This window comes from Pleurodeles waltl, chromosome 6, assembly GCF_031143425.1.
Source record: "Pleurodeles waltl isolate 20211129_DDA chromosome 6, aPleWal1.hap1.20221129, whole genome shotgun sequence".
Classification (NCBI taxonomy): domain Eukaryota; kingdom Metazoa; phylum Chordata; class Amphibia; order Caudata; family Salamandridae; genus Pleurodeles; species Pleurodeles waltl.
Window position 1 is genome coordinate 607633851 of NC_090445.1, and position 25885 is coordinate 607659735.

General features: G+C 41.6%; 1 protein-coding gene across 3 annotated transcripts in view; it reads right to left on the bottom strand.

Annotated features, from left to right (window-relative positions):
* Positions 1-332: 332 nt before the first annotated feature.
* KIF21B (kinesin family member 21B) overlaps positions 333-25885 on the bottom strand; it is a 357661-nt gene continuing 332108 nt past the window's right edge. For 2 of the 3 annotated variants that reach the window (XM_069238887.1, XM_069238886.1), the window contains 2 exons: positions 24755-24954; positions 8603-8742 (listed from right to left, as the gene is read on the bottom strand). In XM_069238887.1, the coding sequence (XP_069094988.1) occupies positions 8643-8742; positions 24755-24954 (300 nt within the window). In that variant the 3' untranslated portion in view covers positions 8603-8642. Of the gene's footprint in view, positions 4020-8602; positions 8743-24754; positions 24955-25885 lie in introns of those variants that run through there. The other variant, XM_069238888.1, reaches the window with a different exon arrangement.

A 25885-nucleotide genomic window follows, 5' to 3' on the forward strand; every position in this document is an offset into this window, starting at 1 on the left:
GAGTGACAGTGGGTTTATGTGAGAGAGAGAGTGTTCATGCCTCAATGTGGGTGTATGTGCAAGCATGCGTGTGCGAGTGAAAGTGAAGCCCAAAGGGCGTTATGTCACTTTCTCTACCCCAGGCATTTTGGTGAACTGACATCCATGTGCTCCACTGGAGCATATAGGAGGGGAAGCAAAGCAATGAGAAATCTTGTTCTTGTGGGACCCTTTATTATTGTTGCTAAACACGCCCGAAGAAACGGAGGAGTATTAGAATAACACAATGCTGAAAATCCCATTTAGAACACAATGCTGAAACCCCCATATAGGAAAAACAACTAAAAGGAGCATACGTTTAATTTATTTATTAAGACTAATTGGGGAGCCTCGCACCCAGACAAAAACAAAATGTACATCACAGGTTTTTAAATAGCCTTTCTTACACTATGTACATTAATCCATAAGTAGTAGTATAAAATGATATATACAGCATGATTATTTATACATTGAAGATGAGGAAAATCATAAACGTTTCCAAACTAAGGAAAAGGACACCTTTGCAAATGTGCACATCGCATTTAGAGGACGAAATATCAGTGCAGTTAAGGCATCTTGTTTTTTTTCTTTTTCTTAACGATGTGAAAAGAAGTGTTCATATATACATTTCACCCATGTACTATATATACACATCTATATATATACACATATAATTAAACCCTTCAACTGGGGATGGCAGTGGAAGGTCACAAAACAAATGTATCCTGCCATAGTCCTGGTAACCATGACAGCCGTTCATAGTCCAGTGACTGTTGTCATGGTTACAAGCCCTCTTACCCCCTAAAGCTCAGAATCCCAAGAACTACAAACACACTTTGTTGTTGTCTTTTTGTATTTTCACACACACCTCATTTACTCAGGTAGAGGCGTACGAGGAGACTTTAGGATAAGGTAGCACAACGTATAAGAAGGGTTTAATCATGCACATATAGATCTATAGTAACGATATTTACATACTTCATGAGGTAAAACACGTGTTGCCCCATCTGCAAGAAAGATAGTCTACCTGAGGGTGGCCAACCCTATTATTTTAATAAAAAATTTAAGAAAATGTATTGTTGCCCTCTGTTTAAGATAAATGCATTTCTTTTGGGATTCAGATCTATGTCACTGCATTTCTATTGTATATTAGATGCCTGCCACTAATTTCCAATGGTACTTTATAGCTACACAAAAACATTTTTATGTAACTCAATACCTACTTCATTGCATTTATTGGACTCAGACTTACTGCAACTCATTGTCACTAGGCTACAAGTTTAATTAACTTATTTTGGTCTTCAGGACTATATATATATATTTTTTTTTTTTTGCTGAAATTCACATTTATTTATTTGCTTGGCTATGTTTCTGCGAGATTCCAGATCTATTACATCAGTACATTTCAACAGAACTTCAAAATTAATTTGATATATTTGTTATGGAATTTCAGATCTACTTCATGGCATTTTATGGGACTGCATACCTACTTCTATACATTACTATTGGACATCAAATCTACTTCGGTGCATTTCTGTGCTGTGCACAACACAATTCTATAGGACTACAGATCTACATTGGCGCATCTCAGTGAGCTTCAGTACATGTTTTTGGAATGTATGATCTACACCTATGTATGTCTATGGACCTTTAGTTATTCGGTGACAACATTCTGTGGGGTCTCAGATCTACCTCGGGCGTTTTGTTGGACTTCAAATCTACATCAATACATTTCTTTTGGACTTCAGATCTATCTTATTGTGCTTCTTTTGAGTTTCAGGTATATCATAATTAATATGGAGCCCTGGCCACCCTTTCTACTTGCAACATATTCACACAAAGATGGCAATAATTAAATTCAAGTAGTTCAACAATATTTACACACTTAATCAAGTTATGTTCAGTGCACATTAAGTAAAGCGTACATCGTCCCTCCCAATCCTCCCTCAACAAAGCTTGTACCACAGATTCTACAGCTCAAAGGTTCACAGCTAATGAACATTAAATTCCTGTACAAGACCAGTAGAACTTCACATTTTAAGCCACGTAGCTTTCTCTTGATCCTTCGCCTCAGTTATAGGAAAAGTACAAAGCTAACCAGTAAATCCAGGAGTTAAAAAGAAACAGTCGTAATTGCGCTATTTCTCTGCCATATAGCTCTCAGGGTAAACCTTACCTGAATATACCTGACTTTGTGAGTTTACATGAGGGGGTGAGTACAGATTCCATGGTGTTCTGTTTCCTGTTGCAAGGGCCGAACCCACTTAAAAATTAACCCCTGGGAGGAAATGTCTCTTTCAAGAAAATACAGTGTTTCAGATCATCAAGAACTTGGTTCACCACAGGAAATCAACGAATAAACAGCAAGTCCAGTAGAAATTTGGCACAGTCTCATCCTGAGGGCAGCCATCTTGGGACTATGTCAGGAAGTTAGGTCACTATTTGACTTCCATTACCCACTATCGCTTTATCAAGGAGGATAGCCTTTTAATTTGCTGTCACCCATCTACACTATGAGCATTTGTTCAGATACAGATGTCAACAGCAAGCAATGTTACCCACCCAGTCACACAGCACCATACAATAACTAATTTCATAAATGATTTTTTACCATGGCTAACTCTACAATTCAGTAAACTTTCAGCGGAAAATACCAAAAAGAGTAGAAGGTTAATAAAGTTCATATGAATATTGCTCAGACAGACCTATCTTGTACTGACAATTCCCCATTATCCTTGTTCTAGTGGGCTCACACCTTTGATAATGCACATCAGATATACAGTGTATGTCCACATCTGCCAATCACACACTCAATCTGCCCACAACCCAATACACACAAAGACCCTTATTCAGAGAGCGTAACTAGATCCCATCAAAGTTTGTCTCACTCAATCTCTTGCGGCCCGCCCCCACAGACAAAACATGGAACAGCTCCCTAAGCAAAATCATCCCTTCCGCCTCAACCCACAATGAGAGGAAGCTGTCATTCGAGCTTCACACAAGAGCTCAATATCTTTGTAGTCAGCTGTCATTTCAGCTGAAGATTTTGTGCTCTTTTGGCTTTCTTTTCGTTGCAAAGGAAGCAGAAATCTATTCAGAAGAATGTCTGTTGTTTTGCTGTTTTTGCAGAGAAAATTCAGGTCAACACGAAAGGAGCAAAATGGATTTTGCTTGGGGACATGTACTCACAATGAAGCCAGCGTGCTGAAAGTCTGAAACAAATGTGCTTAGAAAGTACGTTCCTACTTTCAATAGTCTTTCAAAAAGGTTGCTTCTCCATCTCTGGGGGCCACCTGCTGTGCTGCAGCAATGACTTCTCTGACGGGGGGGGTGGGTTTGATCGTCTGTTAAAAGCACGCAGAACGGCGGCCAGAGAGAGGTGGGTGGTTGGCACACGAACCATGGGCTTTGTTTGGTTTCAAGATGGAGCCAGTACAGGCAGGCACAAATTAACAGAAAACGTTTAGGGCACTAATGAACAAAAGTAACTTTTTTACCTGGACTTATGATTCACCAATCTTACTTTTCCAGTTGCAAGCAGGATATCCAGGGAGGACCAGCAAGAGAGGAGGTTTAGAGGGAATCAAAGAACAAAGCAATAAATACCCTCCCAAATCTTACTCATTTGGTAACAGAAATTGGCATCTGTGAGTGTTTGATTTGTCCTGCTAGTTCTCAGAACATGTCAATAAGGAGCAGGGGACCAACCCATTGCAGTACTTTTGTTGTTGGCAGCTATGAGCATAAATATGCCGTTCACACTGCTTGTGGGCAGAGAACCGGCTGTGCAAAGTTCCACCTGATACAGGCACCAGACGTCTACTTAAGTGCCGAGCAATGCCCAACATATAGCACCATGTTCCATCAGGTCCAGCAGTCTTCAGTTAGCATCTCCACATAAGAAGCAGCATCACAGCAGAAGCTGTCCGGTGCACTGTCCCGGATCCTAACTGGCTCCTTTGAGTAATCTTCGGCACTTCCAGACCTTGACAGTGAGATCACTGCGAAGCAAACCAGGAAGAGTGAGATTAAACTGGCAAATTAAATTAACACACTTTACATTTTTAGTAATTCACATCATACCAATTGCCTAAAACCTGATGGATGCTTTTTCACTTCTTCAATGTACACACTTTATAGCCTGTTAAATTCTACATCTGAGCAATGGGAGCTATTGAGGGTCACATTTAGTAAAAGTTTATGCAATGCAGGGCAGCAAGCAATGTTGTGGTGCTGGGTGAAAGGGAGAGAGCAGAAATGCTTCATGTTTACAAAGATGTTGAGCATTTCGGCTCTATCTTTTCACTAGCGCACTGAGTGCAGTCTAGCGCCAACGCAGGCACTCTTGCAACATTGTGCAAGGATACCTTTGTTACAGGACGGATTGTTTTGTGCAGGGAATCCTTCCTACACTGAAACAATCCTTAGAGGCTTTTTTCTCTTTCTATTCATACTGCACAATGCAGCATATTTGGAAAGAGGAAATACTGGGGCAAAATAAAAATATTTCTCCTCCTTACTCCTCACGTTGACAGGGGTAACATTTTGATGCTTTTCCAAGTTAACAAATCCTTGTAAATCTGGGAATGCATCAAAGTCCATGGGTGGATGCTGGGAATGCCCATGCGCCTCCCTAGTTAAAATGTAATTTTACACACCGCAAGCAGGTACTTTGCATTACATTTCTTTACAAAGCCAGACAAGGCCACGCAAATCATGCTTTGCGTGGCTAAGTAAATATTACTGAATCCTTTGTGTTGTCCTTGCATTGCCATGCATGATGCATGGACAGTGGAAATGCTTCATAAATATGGGCCAGAGTGTTCGATTTGCGCTGCAAGGGGAAGTATCTGGCTCTCCTTGGCATATGCTTTTAGTAATCAACCTTTGTGTGAGCACAGCCTAGCATTTACATTTTCTACCATCTACTTGGTTGTTTAAAAGTAGAGCTAATTTATTTACCCTAGCAGTGCATAGAGCCTCTAGTATTGACAGCTTTCTGCTATGACACTGAGACAGTTCTTCTGTGCTTATGTCGTACTCTCTTTCTTTATTCCCTCACAAAAGTATGTACATGGAGCTACCTATGTACACATGAGCATCATTTTTCTCCTATCTATATATGGTGGGCACCGAAAGTGATTTCCATCTTATTAAGTATAAGTAATGCCAGTGCTGTAAATGTTAAAGAGACTATCATGTATATCTGACAGACACATTTACACAGAAAGGAGCATGGCAGAACTTGGTAGTGGGAAATGAAAAGACACAAATACTTCCCCAAGGCCAGGAGGAACCTTGGCGTGGTGAACCAGATGGGAAAAGAAAAGGATTTGAAGACAGATATAGACCAGGGGCAGGATGGTGAACACAAACATGGAGATGGTTGAAGCGCAGCAATACGCAGTGGGTTAGTTGGAAGCAAAGGCATGAGGCACCTGACGGGGAAAGTGCTGTGGCCTGACTCAGGCATTGGCAATGCTTTAGGGAGACATATATTAACAGGTGAGCAGGGCTGGTGGGCTCTTCTTCAGAGAGTGGTATGTGTATGAGACAGACTGGGCTATCCCAGGGATGGGGGTTGGGTTCTTGGTTTCCCCTGTTCACAGAGCAAACATGATACAGATTTTCCATGTGATGGTATGATGGCTTCTGGATTAAGGACAAAGAGACTTAAAAATAAGACTAACCATTTCTTGGGCTATGAACTGTTCCTTAACCACTCAAGATATGGCTATTTTAATCGAGTGCTTTGGTAATTGCTAAACCCCGATGTTCAAAGACCTATGCGTGACTCTAGGTGCTTAATAAGGGTTACTATAACATCAGGTGGTGTTTACACAGCACCCCAGTCCAGTCTTTGGCATGAAGCCAATATCTGGAAATTTGACTACTGCCAAAGTAAAATACAATATGAGGCACAGTTATGACGTAGCGGGCAGTGTGCAAGCAGGTATGTGGATGTGTTGGAGGCAAGCAGCTGTAGCCTGGAGCGGCATAGTCAGGGAGCATAGATGGCAAAGGAAGGGGTTTCTAGCAGGAAATTTTATGTTAGAAAAGGTACGCTTTGATTAAGCCAGATAGCTTTTAGCACATTTAATCGAGCAGTTTATTGTGAAATAGCTGAAACGACTAATACAGTACTATGCACAAGGAGCATGCATATTATTTTAATTTAAACTTAAACCCCAGACATCGTACTTTCACCTCCAGTTTTGCAAATGACTACATTTACCTGAATTCTATGGTCTCTGCTAACTTGTAGCACTATGCAATATCAACAATAAATTAATGGAGAATGCGTAGTCGCTTGTGAGGAAGTGGGAGGATTGCTATAGCAGAAACCTGTAAATGACTAGTCTGTCTTCTCTGTTTATTTTATTCCTCATTCGTTTTGTCCATTTCATTCTTTTTTTCTTCTTAGCCTATTACATGGCGTGGAGCTGAGAAAGCGTCCAATAAAGTTTGTGTGCATTGTTATCTGACAAATATGTTTGCAAGGAATAGTGTGTCTGATCCTAAACAAATCTTCAGTATGCTCTCTGTTCTTCTATTACGGATGGTATAGTGTTTTTAAATATGTAAGCAATTTAATTATATTATACAATTTATATATATATAAATTGTATAATATATTTTGATCCGTCTAATATTTTTATATGCAAGTAAAGAGGCTCTTGGTTGTGCAGGTTCACATGCAACCGATCCAGCAGTCACACCATGAGCAAAGAACAGCAGTCCTTCCTCCATGTTTAACCAGTCTTTAAGTCATGCTTTATTTGCCAGATCTAATGCTGAAACATCCACTGCAGGAATGTTTATTTGACCTCTTTGTCGCAAGTTCGAAATTTGGGAGTTCCATTCAAACTTTCTTGATTCTTAGTTTTGTGAAAAGAGTACCATTGAGCTGGCTATTCAGTGCCAAACTACCCCACCGGGAATGGTGTTTTAGAAATGTATGATATGTTATTTTAATTTTAGATTTGTACTTCTTATTCATCCTGTTCCTGAACTCTGGAGGGCTCAGGACACATGAAAGAGTAGCCGCTCGGTGTCCACACTGCCTTGTAGCTGGGAGGCCCACAATTAATTCCACTCTTCCCTACATGAACTTGAGGGTAGCTACCTGCTCTCTCCTTGCATGGATTCAACAGTAGGTAAGTGCTGTCCACTGTTTCCTTCAAATAAAACAAACCTGGTTTAATTATTAGCTAATAAAGCTGAAACTGTGGAGCCAGAGGGGTTGTACCTTGCTCAGAAGGCATTGGGAAAGATAATCTAAATCTTCCCGATGCACTGGAGGCAGAAAGGGTCACAGGCCAATCACCCGCTATCGCCCAAACATTTATGGTAGGTGATCTGACAATATTGTGGGTTGCTTAGAATTAATCGTTTGATTTTTTTTTACTTAGGATGGAGTTCTTCCTTAATTTAATGGTTAATTTGAATATACTATATCTTGTCAGAGATAAAGTCTGAAAATTCAGACATGACCAGCACTCCTCCAACTTGAGGAAGCGTTAGCCGGGAGTCTCCAGCTAGTGAGAAGACGAGCCAAAAATAGGGGCTTCCCGAGCTTAACTCCATTTCAAGCATGTTGGGCTAGAATGTACGTTCACAGACCTAAGCCCTGGAAGGGCCAATGCTATGACTTTAGGAGCCCCACTTTCTGATTAGAACACGGACAACAGTCCACTTTATACACTCAGGTTTTTGTAGTTTCTTCAAGGTTCTGTGACTTTGATGGGGTGCTTGCTTCTGCTGTAATGTCATTGAGCATGCAAACGTTTGTATAAAGAGACAATAGCAATTTTAAAAAAAGCATGTTAAGGTGAATGCACTAGTAAGGGACTTTCAAACAGTGTCACCTTTTTAACATTTTAAATATTTTGAAACAAGAAAAAGAAAAAAAGACTTATATAGAAAGTCCCATACCGTTTACTAGCAGCTCAAGCTGAGGCACATACACAGAGAGAAAGTAAATGTGGAGAAAGGCAGGAACGAGGAAGCTAAGCAGTCAGACATAAAGTAAGCAGAATAAAAAAAAGGGTAGTGAGAGAGAAATCAAGAACGGATGAAGTGGAGGAAGAAAGGAATTGTAGAAGCAACGAGCAGGTCGGAAGGAGTAAGGGATACGAAGAAGGGAAAACAGAATCAGGGAGAGAAGGAAGCACAGAAGGAATGATAGCAGGAACAAAGGAGGAAAGGAAGAATATACAGAAGGGCAATAGAAGGAAAGAAAGAAGGAAGGAGCGAAACAAAAGAAGGATGAAATGAACAAAAGTGGGAGAGCAAAGAAAATAGGAGATTTAAGGAACAAAAAAGCAAATAATGAATAAGCAAAAAACAATGATAAAACAGTAAATAAAGAACAGGAACGTGAAAATAATGAGTGCTGAGAAAGGAAATAGGATATCCAATATAAGGAAGAGAAAACAAGAGACAACAATGAAAAAGAATCTAAGACATTGTATGAACAAAAAAGGATAATAAGGAATGAAACAGACATAATTTTTAGAAATGTACAAAGATCAAAGTTTGGAATACGTAAAAATAAAGGAATGAATAAAACGTGGAACAAACATGGGGGATAGATTGTGACAAAAGAGAGAAGTTGGAGCGTTTCAAGGTAGACTGGCGGCACGGCCCTTGATGGCAAGGACCCGTCTTGGGAGGCACGGGGTGAGCCCAGGCACGTAGCTCCACACCTTCACCCGACAGTCACTGGGACACCGAGAGGAAAGCAGAAAAAGGGAGATGGAGAGAGATGAGAGTGAGACAAGAGAAAAGATGGCACTACAATACCCATGGGTAGGCAGGTACTGTCTGTGGGACAAATGGACACTCGAAACCAGGGCCACTGGAATTATGGCCCATATTTACACTTTTTTATCGCCACATTTGCGCCGCTTTTTGACGCAAAAACGGCGCAAACTTGCAAAATACAATTGTATTTTGCAAGTTTGCGCCGAATTTGCGTCAAAAAATGACGCAAATACGGCGCTAAAAAGATATAAATATGGGCCTGTGTGTTTTGCATCTACAACTTTTTTCACATAATTATGGATCTGCTGCACTTGGCTCATGCTACACCTTCCTCATAATTCACAGACTTTTAACAAAAACCTAATATTGTTTCTAGCTCAAATTGACCAAAACCTACTTACACTGCTACCATGCATGTTGTGTAGTCGCAGGCTTTTGTCACACAGAGGCAGTTCACCTTTCATTTGCTAAGTGCTATATTTAAGTGTTAAACTGATCTAAAGGAGATGATTGATACCTTTGTCCATACAGTGCTAACGTGTACAAATGGCAGCAAAGAAACGTAATACTGCTTCACAATGTGCCTCACTTCACTGCATATTCTGTCTTTTTTGCTGCATAATTTTATCAAATCTGCCCCATATTATGTCCTAATTCCAGCGGCCCTGCTCTGAACTAACAACTACCTTTGTACTGTTTCTTAAGGGCAACAGGGGTTTTCACCCAATAATAAAGCAGGCACTGCTATTCAGGAGACGAGGGTATTGAACTCTTTAACCAGGTAGATATTGTTTCACCCGGACACGGTGTCATCATAACTCTTCAACGAAGTAAGCAGAGATCTTGAGTGGCAAGAGTGCAGCTACTCAAACTTTGGCAGGTGATGCTTCTGCGAGGCAGAGGTGACAACCTCGCCTGATAACTAGGCATACACTTTGTACGAGGTGTACAGAGGTGTTCACCACACAGACTGGCCAGGAGACTCCCTTATTCATTGGAAGAAGCACAGACCTATATCTGCACAATCTCTACTTAATTGCAACATTTTTAAAGCGGACCAGTCACAAAACACCAGTTGTTTGTTAAGTTACAGATAGCAAACGCTTTAGGCAGCCATAATTTGTGCGAAGAGAGGTGTGGTCGGAGATATCAGACTACAGGCTTACATTCCCACTGTAGGATTCAGAACCCAAGGAGGACTAAGTTGAGACCTGAGGTGTCAAAGTTGGAAACGATTTGCCCATGTCATTAGCCTCTGTTTTCGGGGCTAATCAGCCTAAATCCATCCTGCAAAGGAAGCTCAATTTTCCTTCATCCCAAACACCATCACTGTGAGCAGAAAACCCCAGCCCTCAGTGATAAATTAAGATTCAGAGACCTGGATGCAGAACCAGGCCCACTAGTTCCTAACAACTGTCAAAGGGTGGCTTAACCTAGACAAAACAAGTATCTAATGACTTAGGTGTGGAATGAATTTAAACTGTAAGCCAGAATTGCCACCCCACCCCCCCCCGGCCAAGAGACTGTTTAGCTTCACCCAGCACCCATATCACCCCTCTCCTCTCACAGCATGTAGGCAGCAGACAAGACACATGTTTCATTCGCAGTAAACCTAGTGGCTATCAACCATTAAAGCCATTTTACTTTTTTCCCCTTGATTTTACTATTACATGAAAAGACTTTCAAAAAGCATGCACGGGCAGTGTTGAACTAGTTAGGCTGTGAGACACTGAACCGCTCGTGAAGCAATATATTTTTGTTCACATGTTCCTATGCTGACCTCTCTTATTTGCTGGAGAAGGGGTGCTTGCTTAACAAAAACCCGCCACATTTTTTACTTTTTCATGGACTAATCCAACTGAATTTCCGGTCATTGTAGAGGTGAATGATTCTCTAAATGAGCTGCTTCCAATGCCTCTCAGGATGGATTTGACCCCCTGCCCCTTTACACTTGAAATGTGATGGGGCTCTGCAAAGGCAGTAATCTCTTCTAATCTGGACTCTGGGGGACCAACATCTTGAAACTGATAAGTGAGCGCATGTTCCACACTGATGTAACAGAAGGTTTATTTAAGGAAGGGCCCTTCGAAAAGTGGACATGCCTAGGTGGGAGTCAAGGCACTAGGTCCCCACTGACTAGACAGCTACTGACATCTCACCCAATTAATTGCCATATATGGCTCCTCATTTGAAACCTAACTTTGGACTGCTCCTTGCAGCTCATGTGGTATATCATTCAAATACAGGCAGGCACTGTTCCAAAATTCGGATAAAACGTCTTTTATTTTGGTAGATTTCAACTGTTGGTTAAATCTTTGTCCCTTAAACACCCTGCATTGGATTGTACTGAAAAATGTAAACTCTTAAAGTAAGGGTTTGTTTTTTCTGCACAAAAACACAAATTAACCCAAGGTGCAAGGAGCTTTTTGCCTGTGTGTGGGTTCCATTGCCTCTTTTGCCCTGCCTGTGTTCACCATGCATTGCACGGCGGGCTTGGGCAGGGTAAGTGAGTCATGATTGCCCCGCCCTGAGTAGGACAAGATGACACTCAGGGTGACCTGGCAGCCTTTTGGCAAATGGTTCACCAGGAAAGAGTTTTAAATTGACCAAGTCACAGAGGCTCCACTGGTGTAAACCTAGTGCATTTAACAAGTCTAGAGTAGATGAACTATGAATTTGGCATGGCTCGACACCTGAGATTTTACATCTCTACTCCAGTTCTGCCAAATTCTATAAGACCCTGACTTTTCTCCAGTCTACACAAGTGGTTCTGCAATTTAATAGTAATGAGTAGAAAATAACTTCTTACAATATAGCGACATAATTAATGGCTGGATGCTGGAAGCAGTACAATTATCAAAAGAAAAACTGGACAAGCATAGGAAAGCTGGAGAACTACAGTGAATTATGTTTATATTTAAATTATCTATATGTAAAAATATGTGAAGAAGAGCAGTTAAATTGTTTTTTGCCCTATTAACAAATTTTGCTTATTTGATTTTCTTATGTAAAGGGATATGAGATTTAATGCATTTTGTAGGTGGGTTTTTGTGTACCTCCATTCTTTAAGGTTGTGTAACATCTGCTTTACTAAAAGGGTTATAAATTTATAAAAATGCAGTAAAACAAATTTAATGTGCAAACCGTTCACAAAAAGGGTGCCTGCAAAAAGTTAGACGTTTTAGAATTCCTATAATCCTGCTGGAAATTTGACAGTTTCAGATTTGGAGAAGGACTCATATGTCCAACCACTTCAGCATTCGGAAATGTTTTCAAATGCAGAATTGTGATGCTGGGGTGCATTTAAAGACCCTTTTTGTTTTTAAACAGAAAGTAATTCTTTTCAACGTAACTCCTTAATTTAGAGGATGTGCCGCCCCGATTTCCACTCTTTAAACATAGGAGTAAATATTGTGTTTCCACAGTGGCAAATTATCTGGACGATACCTGTGAATGTTTGGTGAATACCTTAAATCCCTTAGGGGTTGTGGTTGTTTACCTATATCTGCTGGAAAACACACACTGGAATTCCCACAAAATTGCCCTTACCAGTATATTTGTGCTCTATACTGACTTCTGCTGCGTGTGCAGCTCCATTACAAAGGCCCTAGCAAAATTATAGTGTGTTATCCGAGTACTCCCTTTTCTCACAAACAAGGTCAATTTTGAGGCAATTTTTTGCAATCTGGTGCTTTCTTGTGGCTATGCGTAGTGGCGATAAAGAAGGACGAAAGGCCGTCTGTAAAGAGAAAAAAAGTGGCAGCAACTCTTGGGGCCCAAGAGATCCAGATATTTGAGAAAATGTTGCCTCACGAAGATAGATTGTGTTTATCGCAAAATTGTCTTTCAGAGGTGTTGTCTGCAGGAGCAGCTACAGTTGTGGTGGGAACCGATGCTACCTCAGAAGTTGATCTTTCAAATCTGCCCAAGCAGTAACATGGAGAGAGAGATCTGCTGAGATGTGATGCTGTAAAGGAAAGATAAAGGGTGCTGTCTGACCTTAAATCCATCATCGAGTGGGATTGAGAGGCCGATGGGCGGAGCGTCCTAGTGAGGACAGCAAGCAAGCAATAACAACCATTGGGGCGAATAAAGAGGGCGCCTTACATGGAGCTGCTTTGTAAAATGTGATCCGTGGTCAGAGGCTAACACATGTAACAACTGTGGGATTGCTTGGGGCATTGACACTAAGATGGGGAATTTCGGATATGTGACTGCTGTGGGGTTGAGACTATAAAGTGCCGAATTGAAGTGGTGATCGTGAAGGTGTTGCTAAAGCACATGAAGGAAGCTTAGATTTTGACAGCATCAAGACCTTATGGAGATACAGAGTATGTTTCCAATTTAAAGCTGTGGCGAACAGTGCGCTGCAGACCGCACACAGAGTGAAAGCGCGTTTGGAAAACCGCACCCAGACCGCAGGAAGCGCACACGTAATGACGAGATTAACAAATGAATTAGAAGCCCTGAGAAACCCTAAGCTTATTGCCACGCAAGGACATAATAGGCTCAGACTGAACCATGTAAACAAACACATGATGCATTAACTTGGAAATAAAAAATATGCTTAAATATATTAGAATGTTTTTATTATGTTCTATATCTCAGCAATCGCCATACTTGAAAACAACCATTGTTACTTGTGGAGTGCTTATATCATTTAGACCAGTGGTTCCCAAACGTTTGACTTCTGAGGATCCCCGCTTTATCATCACTGAAACCTGGGGACCCCCACAGAATTTTTATTGAAATCTGGGAACCCACCACTGAGTCATTACTGAAAGCTGGGGACCCAATGTGTTAAGATTATTTAATTTTCTAAGCAGTCACGGACCCCCTGAGGAGGCTTCGCACACCTCCTGGGGTCCCGAGACCAGATTGGGAACAAGTAGACGTTTGTCAGAGGCACTTTGCGAAAAAGGCCCTAGTGTTATGAACTATAATAAACACCTGCCCAATTTCATTAATTAGTAGTAGTGGGTCCTACTTGTGAGTGACTAAACCCTACCTGGGCTCTGTCTTTCCTCATGTTATTTATGTGGTAGAACAGCCCAAGGGGTGAGGTTTGCCATTCCGGTCACAAAGATGATCTGACAAACTCTGGCGGACGTCGGAGACTCTATGGTCTACATGCTATCAGGTGCAGTCATTGCGTGACTGTGTATATTATAGTGTGCTGTTCAAAATATATTTTTATAGTTGTGCGGCTCGCGCTAGCAGTCATGGCAAATTAATATTTGGTGGTATAGCATTTTTGCATTACCATGTGACTTGTAAGCAATTAGAATGTGTGCACTAAAATGTGCAATGGCATTTCTGAATGCAAATTTTGTTATTCTGGCCCCCGAGATTGAGGTAATGCTTTAGCATCAAACGGTATTGGTTACATTTCCGTGGCTCGCACGTTTTCAGTAAAGACGTCTTTCGAGGGGAGTATCTAACATTAGATGGGACAGAGATAAGTGACATTAACGTTTTGTTTTCTCAGTTTGAAAACAAGATTGACGTCAGGAATAGCGATTTCAGCACAGCCTTGAACTGTGCTGCAAAGAGAATATGCGGACATAACACGCGCAATCTAAGACCTCAAGGCGATCACCTCTTCCGTATTACAGCGAGCAAACAAGAAACATGCAGCTATGACATTTTCAGTTGATTTTTATAGTGCTCTATCGCTATCTATCGGCCATGAGAAGTACTTGCACTGGAGTCCAATGAATCGTACTCAAACCTTCACAGTGAACACCTTCGATCACAGGTGATTACTTCTCATCTCTGAGTGTCCACCACTTGCTTCGTCACAAGTAAAACTTGAATCTTGAGAGGGCCACTCTCTAAGAGCCCGTCTGTCACCAACACAGCTTTAAACTGAAAATAAACTGGATGATCTGGATTAAATTAATATTTATGGGGTATCCTTGCATAGAAGAGATTAATGCCAGTGACATTCTTTAACTCGTAATTTAAAATGGAACTCGCTGCTGCTAGCTTGCAGCTCCGGGGATCAAACACCGTGCGTTCAAGCACCCAAGGACATGCTGAGCCTTTCTGTGGTGCCGTGTTCCTGAAATGCATCGTACTACTGGGGCACAGTTACAAGGTTAGACTGGCCTAACGGGCAATCAGGCAGAGCCTGATTGGCTGGTCTGACGGGTCAGTGTATGGGCTGGGATTTGTGGCTGCTTTTGAGCCTGTTTTGTCGTCTTTTTTAGTCGGCTAGTCCGGTTTTTGCTGTTGATTTCCCTGATAATGAAACAAATCATTGTCTGCTGCGAGCTCAAATCTGTGCAGTCTTCAATAGCTTGCAAAACACACATACATCATGTCTTTACTAGTTCAAAACTGCCACAGTTACTAAAAACGGGCCACCTTTCAGCTATCTAATGTCTAGATTGGGGTCACATTACTTTACATTACCAGGCCTACTTTCTGTACTACGCCGGCCCTGACACAGACGTCAGCATTTACAATTACTTGAATATTTAACAGGTGCCTGGTTTCTAGCCCTGGGCTGGCCTTGCCTAGCTTTGCTTATTGCTCATGCTGCCCCCCGCAGCTTTAGAGCAGTTCTCTCTGGAAGACCGTAACATGCCTATTGGTAACGTGTTCACATTTTATGGTATTCACATATATATTTTATTGCACTTGTATAGTGACTAGACCTGTTTTCTTAAGTGTGTGCATGAATACGTAATGTACACAATGCCTACATGTATTTTTTTTGCTCTGTGCAGGTGTAAAAATGCTGCAAAAAATGGGCCACTTTTTTAGCCCCCCTAATGGGGGAATGGCCCCTTCCATACATTATGCCTGGTGTAGGCATAATGTGGCAAAAGTGGGTACAAAGTGGCACAATGCATGAATTGTGCGACATTGTAAATCTTGTGAGGCGAATTTGGCCTCCTTGGGCAAACAGCATAAAAAGAAATGACAGTAATGTGGCGCAAGGAGGAGCTAGGCCCTCCTAAACCTGGGACTTGGTCTTTCACTAAGCAATGCATGGTCTACTAAAGGGGGCATTTTGGCATTTCAAGACAATATCTTGGTGTTCACGTAGATATAGAGAGCCGATCATAGTTTGTTTTGTAGCCCTCTTCGAACGTGGTCTAAAATTGAGCCTCCACAAGTGTACAATTAGTAAAACTTTGACATAATACCTGTCACTTGATTTCAGTAGCAGACATAAACATGTATTGGATTTATAACAGGACGTTGAAGAAGATCCAGACAGCAGGCATTATCTGCTCTGGGTTCTTTTAGTTTATTGCAAAATTTGTCTCAAGTTTTTCACCCATTCTTTAATCACTTACCAGATTGCTAAAAAAGGTGCAACATTTGTGTGGAATGAAGAGCAAATTACATTTGCTCGAGTCAAAGAAGGGTTGCACAAAGCATCTATTTTATAACCATCTGTGCCAACATTACGGATTTTCATAACTGTTGCTGTCATGACTATAGAAATGTAGGAGCTTTATCCCAAAAATTGAAAAAGGGAGATACCCCGGTCGCTTTTGGTTTGCTCATCCAGAGGCAACAAGAGAGATAATACTCTGTGTTCAAAAAAAGGAAATGCAATGAGCAATTCAATCATTAATATATGTATATCTTCAACAAATTCATGTTGATGATTAATTACAAATAGGCATATACACATTTTGGGAAGTACAAATGTGAGTTTTGTCAAAAAGCCTGATAAGTGCCTGACTTGTCTTTGAGACTGCCATTTCAACAAGTGATCAAGATAAAGATGCAGATACAGGCTTAGAAGAGGACATGGGATGTCTTGAGGCAAATGTGGATTTGGAGGAAAGGAGTTGTATGAGAATAAGTGAAGTATGCAATTGCTGGAGGACAAGGTGGTGCAGAAAACAATGGATTATATCAGTCTGAGTTGGTCAAAAGAGAATTGTAAAGGTTGAGAGATGCAAGATTGTTCCAAAATAACCCTCAGCTTGACAATTATTGATGGTATTTTAATAAGAGGACAGAAAGTTGTTCCATCTTCAAAACTCTGGTGAATGTTAGTGGAACTGGTGCATGTCAGACAATGAGGGATGATGCTGAATAAGAAAAGGCTAGGGAATACACTGGTGGCAGTTGACAGATAGTGAAGTAGAACTCTAGGTAGAGAGGTGTGGTGTGTTAAAGACACCAGACAAGAATCTAAGGAGTAGGAAGGCATCCAAAATGTCATCTGAGCTGCCAGAAAGATCACTGGAGAGGTTGACATTGATTGTACCGGATGTTTTCATATTCTTTCTCAAATCTATGTTTTACTGTATTGTAGGTAGGCTAATTCTTTAGATGGATATATGTTATGTTTCTTTGAAACTAAAGTGATGGTCGATTTCCTAACTGATTTGTTTCTCATGCAAGGTTTGGCAAAGGTTTTTACATCAGACAATGATGTCCAATTTATTTAGGAAAAGTTTTCACCATTAGTAGAGGGTTGCATATAAAAAGCAATCTATATAATCCACAAGACAATGTTTTTACTGAACATGCAAGTAAGATGTTGGAACAGTATGTATGTAATAAAGCAGCAAATACAAAAACCTTTAATGAAAATTATGCAGGGTATCTGATGGTGCCCTTGCAGTACACTTTATTTGAGGTTACAGATATCACCATCTGATGCTTTGAGGAGTTGCAAAGGTTTGACAACTGTCACTAGCATGGTCAATAGTGGTCAAGAGAAAAACTGTCAAGAGATGAAGATTAGAATTAAAGAAGTGAAACAAGAGGACGTATAAGTTGTATACAAATACGTGCTGTTGCAAGGTTTCAGATTGCTAGACACGTCAGAAGAAGAGACTTGAACCACGGGCCTAAGAAGTTATTAAAAAATGTTTTTAAATATGTTTCAATGTGTAACAGTTGGAGAACAAAGTAGATCTAATCCCCGTCGATTAAAAATAGACGAATATCAACCTGGTGATTTCTGCAACATAAATGTTGCTCACAGGTCACCACATTAGAAAGGAATAGACAGCCTATTAAGCTTTATTTTTCACCGTTGCTTGTTACCTTGATCGTAGTACCATATTATGCCTAACAGTGAATTTTTCATTCTCACCAGTGGTATTCAATTACATAACGTTTTTTCCAACACATTCTAAAATCACACACAGTTGAAGAATTCTAATAATGATGACACAAATCTCTGATGCAACTGATATAACAATGCTCGTGATTGCACCGCCAATTCATGGTGTAAAAACATTACATGCAATTAAAAGATCCTCTAAAAATGTACCTGTTTTCAGCAGATATCTGTTCTTATTACATGGCCAGCACTACCAAGTGAATCTTGTGGACATGATCTGGATACATGACTCCCAGAGATCACTAGTGCCATCCACCCATACATCCATCGTGGACACAGCACAGAAAAGGCACCACCTTACATTTCAGTGGACATGCACCCCACATGCACAACAGAGGAAGGTCATTTACAGTTCTAATCCACCTTAATAATGAATGACCCTTGACAAAGTCAGCCAATCACTAGAGGGTAGAAAGTTAGGAATGAGCTAGCTGTTACTTTTGAGTAAATGGTGTGAGTCCTGGGGACCATGTCTACATCCTCAAAGGCTGAAGTGCAAGGGCTTACAGTGATCTTGGTGTACGTGCAAGGCACCATGTAGTAGACAATCCTGAGGGCAACTGCCATGTTAAAATAATTCATGTTTGTCAGAACCGATGATATATCTTTCACATAAAGTGTCAGTGTTTGCTTCAAACCCCTGTAGCATAGAATTAAACACCAGTTCGTGGTTTGTTGTACACCATTAGATCTGTATGAGTGGGGATAGCGCGGTCAAGAACTAACTCATGGGCCCGATTACAAACTGTAATTGGACTTCGCACAATTATAACTGGCCTTGTTTTCCAAACTCAGATTTCCCAGTTCTTGGAATACCAGACCTAATTCTACTGGGGTGAAAAACTTAACTGGTAAAATCACATTAGATAACGGCTGCAGTGCAAGCCAACTTTGGCCCCCACCCGATCCTCTACCAAGGAGGGGGAAGTATTAATTTTCTCCCCTGCCAAGCAATATATATGCTCCCATTCACTTACTCATCCCCCCCACAGCCTCTTTTACGCCTGCCCTGGTACAGCCTCCAACACACATTCAACTCTTAAACAAAGCAGGTAGTAAATGTGTGTGTTAAATAGGATTGCCACCCTTCTTAGAAAAAAATAACAGTCGTATATTTATTGTTTTTCTGAAACCGCCAAACATGGTAGGTGATTAAAGAATCCATGTAAAATTGTCAGAATGTTTTGTAACATGACAAGTAGCTCTCTGGTTGTGCTAATATTTATTCTAAAACTATTTAAATACCTTTTAACTAACTTCTTTGTGTGATTTCTGTTTTAGATTTCTGTTTCAGAAAGGACAAATACTGCATTTTGCTGTTATTTTAAATGGCTTGGACTTAAAAACAGATGCCAGCCAGTTAAAAAAATATCAAATCTAGTTGGGAATTCCATGTGGAATTACACCTGGCAAATCCGGATCCACACAGTTAATCCGTTTTCTGTGCAGTTTAACTTGTGATGAAGTAAATATAATATATAATATAAATATATCTGATTTCATTTAGCTTTTGACCATTACAAAAAGCTAAAATTGACTGTGCATTTTTAATTCAGCCCTGAATCTACAGTATGTCCCACTAAGTTATGTTAGCCTACAAATAGACCCCATAAAATGACTGCACAGAGAGAGAAGAAATAATAAAAAAAGAATCTACTATCTCTTATAGAGAAATTGAAAAATGCATGTGGCGCAAATATTTAAGCTATAGCCAATGGAGAACACAAGTTAAAATATTAGCATGTCCCTCTCATCTCTGGTAGTCAATACCTGGCCTGATGGCTGGGCAACCTTGGATGTATTTGCCGTGGTAAATAAGCCAATAGGTCTGACATTTACGCTGCTGGGCCAATGGGAACGTTTATTATTTTTTGTTGTTGCTTTTTTTAAATCTCAAAAGTATATCACATAAATGTGACCACCACATGCTTATAATAAAAATGTTGCATTTAAACAAATCATGGATACAGCTGTTTTCATAGTGATGTTTAAAAAAAAAAAGGCTTTCAGTTGTGCCATACACTTTACCATAAATTTTTGTGAAAGCATCAAGAAATTACCTAATGAAGCATTAAAATTGCACGCAGCTAGAATGTCACATACTTTATTACAGCAACTTTAAAAAAAGAAACAGGAAATAAAGCAGCCTAAAAGGGGTAATTGAGGTGCAAGCAAATAAATATTTGTCTTTTTAAAGAAAATTTCCAAACATTAAAAAAAACACATTTAAAGTGTTTTGTGCCTGAAGAAAAGGGAATTATTTTTAAGTGGATGTGAACGATTTGTACAAGCTTGGTGCAGTCAATCAAAGAGAGTGGAGTGTTTGGGTAAAGTGGGCAAATCCATTTCTCCAGACTGTTTGCTGTTGGGGCTGAAGCAAAATCTGAATAACAATACAACAGATCAATTGAAGAAGCTTACTGACCAAAATCCCCTCTAGGTGCGTATATAATATTAGATTTTTTGGGAAACAATAATCTGGTGAAATAACTAAAGCAGTCTCAATGGCCAGACTTAAAAACATTGGATTTAGCCTCCACTCGGAATCGTGTGAAAGGGAAATAAATTATTTCAGGGGAGGATGGAACTCCCAGAATTTGACTCTGTGGAATTCCGTAGTAACATAAAAACCCTGCAAGATTCCACAGAGTTTTGCCAACGGGCGGAAATCGTCAAGTCATGCGGCTCTTCCTTTAAAGTCAGGAGCGCAGTCTGTGATCAAAAAGGAGCACAAAGAGCAACAGGGGGCGAGCCAGAGGGTGCCACTACCAGTGGCGGCCGGCAGCTTTGGGAGGGGGGCGGGCGGGGCACACACACAAACAAACACACACAGACACGCACGCTCATCCATTAACAACACTCATTCCATTCAAACATGCACGCACGCACCAAACATTCATTTTACAAGATCACACACATTCATTCTTTCACACACACACAGGCACGCACGCACATCCATTAACAACACTCATAACACTCAAACATGCACGCGCGCACCAAACATTCAATGTAAAACATAACACACATACATACACACACACACTTACCTTTAGCCTCCAGGTCCCAGGAGGGTTGGGACTGCTGCCTTCCCTCATTGGCTGACCTTAGGTCAGCCAATGAGGGAAGGCAGCAGTCCCAGCCTCGTCACAGAGTGGGATGGGGTCAGTGAGACTGCTGACCCCACCCCACTCTGTGACGTAGTGTCACTGATTGACACTCGCCCTGGGCACTTCAGGGCTTAAACCTGAAGCGCCCAGGGAGAGTGTCAATGGGTGACGCTTTCCTCGTCACCCAGGGGAGGGCCTCGAGGCACCTTTGCTGGGCCGAGGAGGTCATGTCCATAGGAGCTGTGACCTCCTCAGCCCAGCAAAGTTCAGCTCAGGCAGCCAGGAGTCTGCGCAAATCGCGCATGGCTCACTCCTGGCTGCCTGACCTGAGCATGAAGAGTGTCTGTCAGACTGACCTTTGTTCAGCCTGACAGACACTCTTCATGGGGAGGGGGGGCGTGGCCCCTCCGCCCTAAAGGACGGGCCGTCACTGGCCACTACGCAATTTGATTTAACTGCTGCTTTTTTTCCACTCAAGCGGGATTCCGGCAAGCCATAGCGGCTGCTCTCGTTAGAAAAATCTCACTCGATATCTTCCTATGACCGGAAATCATGCTAGGGGAAACCAAATCTCGCTTGCGCTGGTCATTTACCGTTCTGGAGCCGCACTCAAGAAAAAAATCTATTACATAGCTTTTTGGTGGGCTATGGCTAGAACTCTGCGTTACAAAATCATCTTACAAGTTGACTCTAAGTAGATACACGTGGATATTGTTATTCGGCATTTCTATTGCATGCTTTGTGTGGCCTTGTCATGTCCAACTTTGCCAGATTCCTTGCAGGCCGAACAAGCATGTTTGATTGGAAGCGCCAGTGACCGTCTCTGTCTTATATGAAGAGAGACATCCGTCCTGTATGAGCCTGAGATCACAGGTTTAAGAACATCGCATAAACCAAGACCAAGGGCCACATCTGTTAGTCAACGACAATGACGAATGATATTTAAAATCAACAGGGATTTAATCACAAAATAAATGTCTCCCTATGTGAGACTGAGATGCTTTATTATATATCTGTTCTTCCCTCTTCCCATCTTCTTGCAAAATATTAAGTGTATACGTTAACTGTATACAAACAGTAGTGACATTAACTTATACGGTTGCCACATATTGTGAGTTAAAGCACAACTAGGTGAAATATATCGTGATAGCTTCTTCAAACTAGGAGCCATCCCTACTCCAGTGTTTAGGGACTGCTGCCACCTAGTGTCATAATACGGCAAAGGAAGCACGTCTGTGTAAATACTTCCAAATAAGAGAAGATGCCATGGACCTGTATGGCGACAATTGACCAACAGATTCAATCCTCAGGTAATTAGGTACATGATGGTTTAACTGTTAAAATCTAAAGAAATAAGCACAACTGATCGGTTTCATTATTTGAAAAACGTTTAAATATGCATTACATCTTTAATGATGTCTTTAAATTAGATGGGATTTTAATTATACAGGCATAGTGTTTGAGATCCTATGGATCAATGGTGAACCAGGCAATTTTGGAAGGGGATGACATTGTGGTGTGGCATTTTTGTCTCTCTCACCCTCGACCATTAATGTTCAGGGAAGACATGCCAACCCCCAGGAGGGGCCTGGAATTAACTGGCTAAGAGGCACAATGGGATTAAGATGGCTCTTGCATGAACAACCCCAGAGAGGCCAGTTGAAAAGTCTTACACCCAATTGTCCAAGAAGTCTTGATTGATTACGATAATAAAAAAATATTTTGGTGAAGGTACAATTAACTCTGAGATCTGGCAAATCCCCTGGTGCTCCTCTGGGTTGATTTCCTAACTGACCTGGGAGTTCTTAATGGAACCATCAAGTATAGTGAAAAAAAACGGTCCTGCATCTCTAACAATCACCTACAGAAGGCATTCCAGAATTTTCCTTTTTTTTATGATGTCTGCTTGGGTTTTGAGATCGATTGTGACATAATTCGAATGATGGCCATTTAAAAGATGGAGGCCCTTTAAGCAGGTAAAGGCAGGTTCATTAGCATGCTTTGTGTAGTCCATTGTCAGTACTTTAACCAGTTCTAACCATCACACTGTGGTTAGCGCATGTAGGTATTTTAATGTTAATGATAGTAAGGCCTTTTGGAAGATGATAGCTACAGGACACATGACCGGGGATTCGGAAACTTATTCAAATGTGCTCCCACTACCGCTTGAGTCACCCAGTCCTGTAAGTTGGTGTATAGTAACAGAAAGTTGTATACAGAAGTCCTATCCATAGTCTTCTTGCAGGCCATAGTAAACAAAACCCGTACTGCACAACAGCTGGCATGTAGGAAGCTTATACTGTGCATTGGTCACCTGTTCTTCTAGTGCTTGTAGGCAGTGCTTGCCTATAATGAGTCCCAACTAATGCAAAAGAAAACAATAACTGTGCACCAGCCCCACCACCAGTTGTAATTACACTAGACACCTACATGATAAGTTTTCAGTATACCACTATATACCACTGTGGCACCATCTTGAATTCATCTTTTATCCATGTTCATTTTAACTGAAAGGCATATGCTTTTGCAGACATAGCAACAGATTCACCTCTTCCAATCCTAAAGTTGATTGTTGAAGAGACATTCAACAGCTACACTACATTATACTGCGTTACAGTGACTTTGTAAAGTGCAACAATTCTCTCTTACATAGGGCCTCATTAAGAGGCTGACAGTCTCAAGACCGCCATCCTAGCGGTGGCGGTCAGGACCACCGCAGCTGTGGCAGCCCAACTGTCACATTATGACCGCCAGGGTTCTGCCATCAGCGCTGGGATTGGTAATCCCAACGGGGTGACAGCGGGGGCAGGTTGGAATCAGCCAGGGCGGCACTGCATGCAGTGCCATCCTGTCGATTAAGATCTGGTTCTCTGCCAGCCTTTTCAAGGCGGTATCACCACCATGAAAAGGCTGGCTGAGAACAGATGCAGGGGGCCACAGGAGGGACCCTGCACTGCCCATGCACTTGGCATGGGCAGTGCAGGGGTCTCCTTGCTCAGCACCCTCGGAATGTTCACTGTCTGCTATCTGCACAGCAGACAATGAACATTGTGAGGGTGCTGGTGCACCCTGCAGGCAACAGCATTGCTACCGGCTCAATTACGAGCCGGAGGCAATGCTTCTGCCACTTTCCCGCTAGGCTGACGGGTGGAAATCTTGGTTTCTGTCCGTCAGCCTAACGGGAAAGTCTTAATAGGTCCAGTGAAGAGGCAGCCAGTGTGGCGGCAGCCTCCCCGTCCGAAGGTCCGTCTGCCAAACCCCTAATGAGGCCCATAGTTTGTTGCTCTTTATCTCTTTTGACTTCATCTCCTACCTACAAGCCTCCCTCTCCATAACTCCCTTGTGCTCCTATTTCTCATCCTATGCTGTGTTGCCCACTTGCCCAATCATAGGCTCCCCTAGCCACCCCTGTTATCATTGCCCCTAATTTCCTGGGCACGCTGAAAAACTGCATGTACTGCTGTCAGTTCTGGGTAGCCTTGTTTTGTTGCACTGTGAGCTTGTGTTTTCTCCTGGCCCTGAGAAAGACACAGCCCAGGCCTTATAAAAAAAGGTACGAAGGGGGGCTTAATGCATATGTGGTAGGTCTGCCGCAGATCTGTAGCCTGGGAAGAGTAACGGTGTTAATTTCTGCATTGCTGGCAAATGTGGCTGATGGGATGAACAGAAGCTGAAACATAATCTTATGCCTTCCGAAGTGCAATTTAGAACACCACAGAAAGAGAGTTTATTGTTTGCACATATATCAGGGCCTTACCTAGAGGCAGTGAAAATGTGCTTAGAGTTGGTGCAGGCAGCATTGATTGGGCTGTCGTGCCCCTTGACCTCGCCAATGGGCGTGAAGCTGTCCACGTTCCACACCTTTATTAAGCCTCCACGGCAGGCGCTCAGCAGCATGGGACGGCTGGGGACGAAGGCCAGTGCACAGACCCAGTCCTTGTGTGCATTAGGAATTTGCTGTAGGAAAGAGAAATAAAAGGCTAAAGAAACAGAAAAAAAGTTTAACCCCTAACTTTTGAAAATGGCACTGTGTATCTCATTTCCCACGAAATATATACAACTTAAAATCAGCTATTGATTGTTGCATTGTTAATATTACCTTTTGTTTACTTCCATCACTAAACTAGAAATTCATGTTTTTTATGTATCTTCTGTAAAGTGACAGTGTCATCCTGTCCTTTCTTTCAAGCAAACAACACTTTGCAGACTGGAACTTGTTTTTTGGCTTTTCCTGTTAATCTGTGAGCCACGTAGAGGCATCAGAACATCAGAATTATGCAACTTTAGACTGCAGAGTGGGTACAAATTAATCTACTGTGGTGAAAGAGAGTATTATGCCTGCATTGACTGGCCCAATAAGCAAAATAAGTTCTTGACTATGTACATCATCCTGAGAGTGGGCAGATGTGTGGCTAAAGCTGGATGGCATGGAGAAGGCCTACCCATCACAAGATGCTTTTGTGATTTAACTGACTCAAACCTCCAATCATCTGAAAGAACTACTACAAACTGGAGGTGGCAGACCAAAGTTTGGAAGTTACAGCTGCAGCCCTCACTGCTCTTGTGGAAACACATCTCAGAAACAATTATAGCAGCCTTCTCCATGAGAAGAACACCACACACACCATTGGGCAGTTATGGAAGCTAGGGTAATAGGAGGTAGACCCCAAATCAGCAAATATCTAGCAGAAGCATCAATACCATCACCACTCGAAGTAACCCGCATTGCTGCATGCTGCTTTTGTTATCTAATGGTAGAATTGACAAAATGAATAAAAAGAGGTGAGAGAAGTGCAAAATACATTTTTGACTTGTACCAGATTCTTCTCATCCAGGCACCACAATATCAGCTACTTCTCCCACCCATGCTTATCTTCTCCAGCCATAC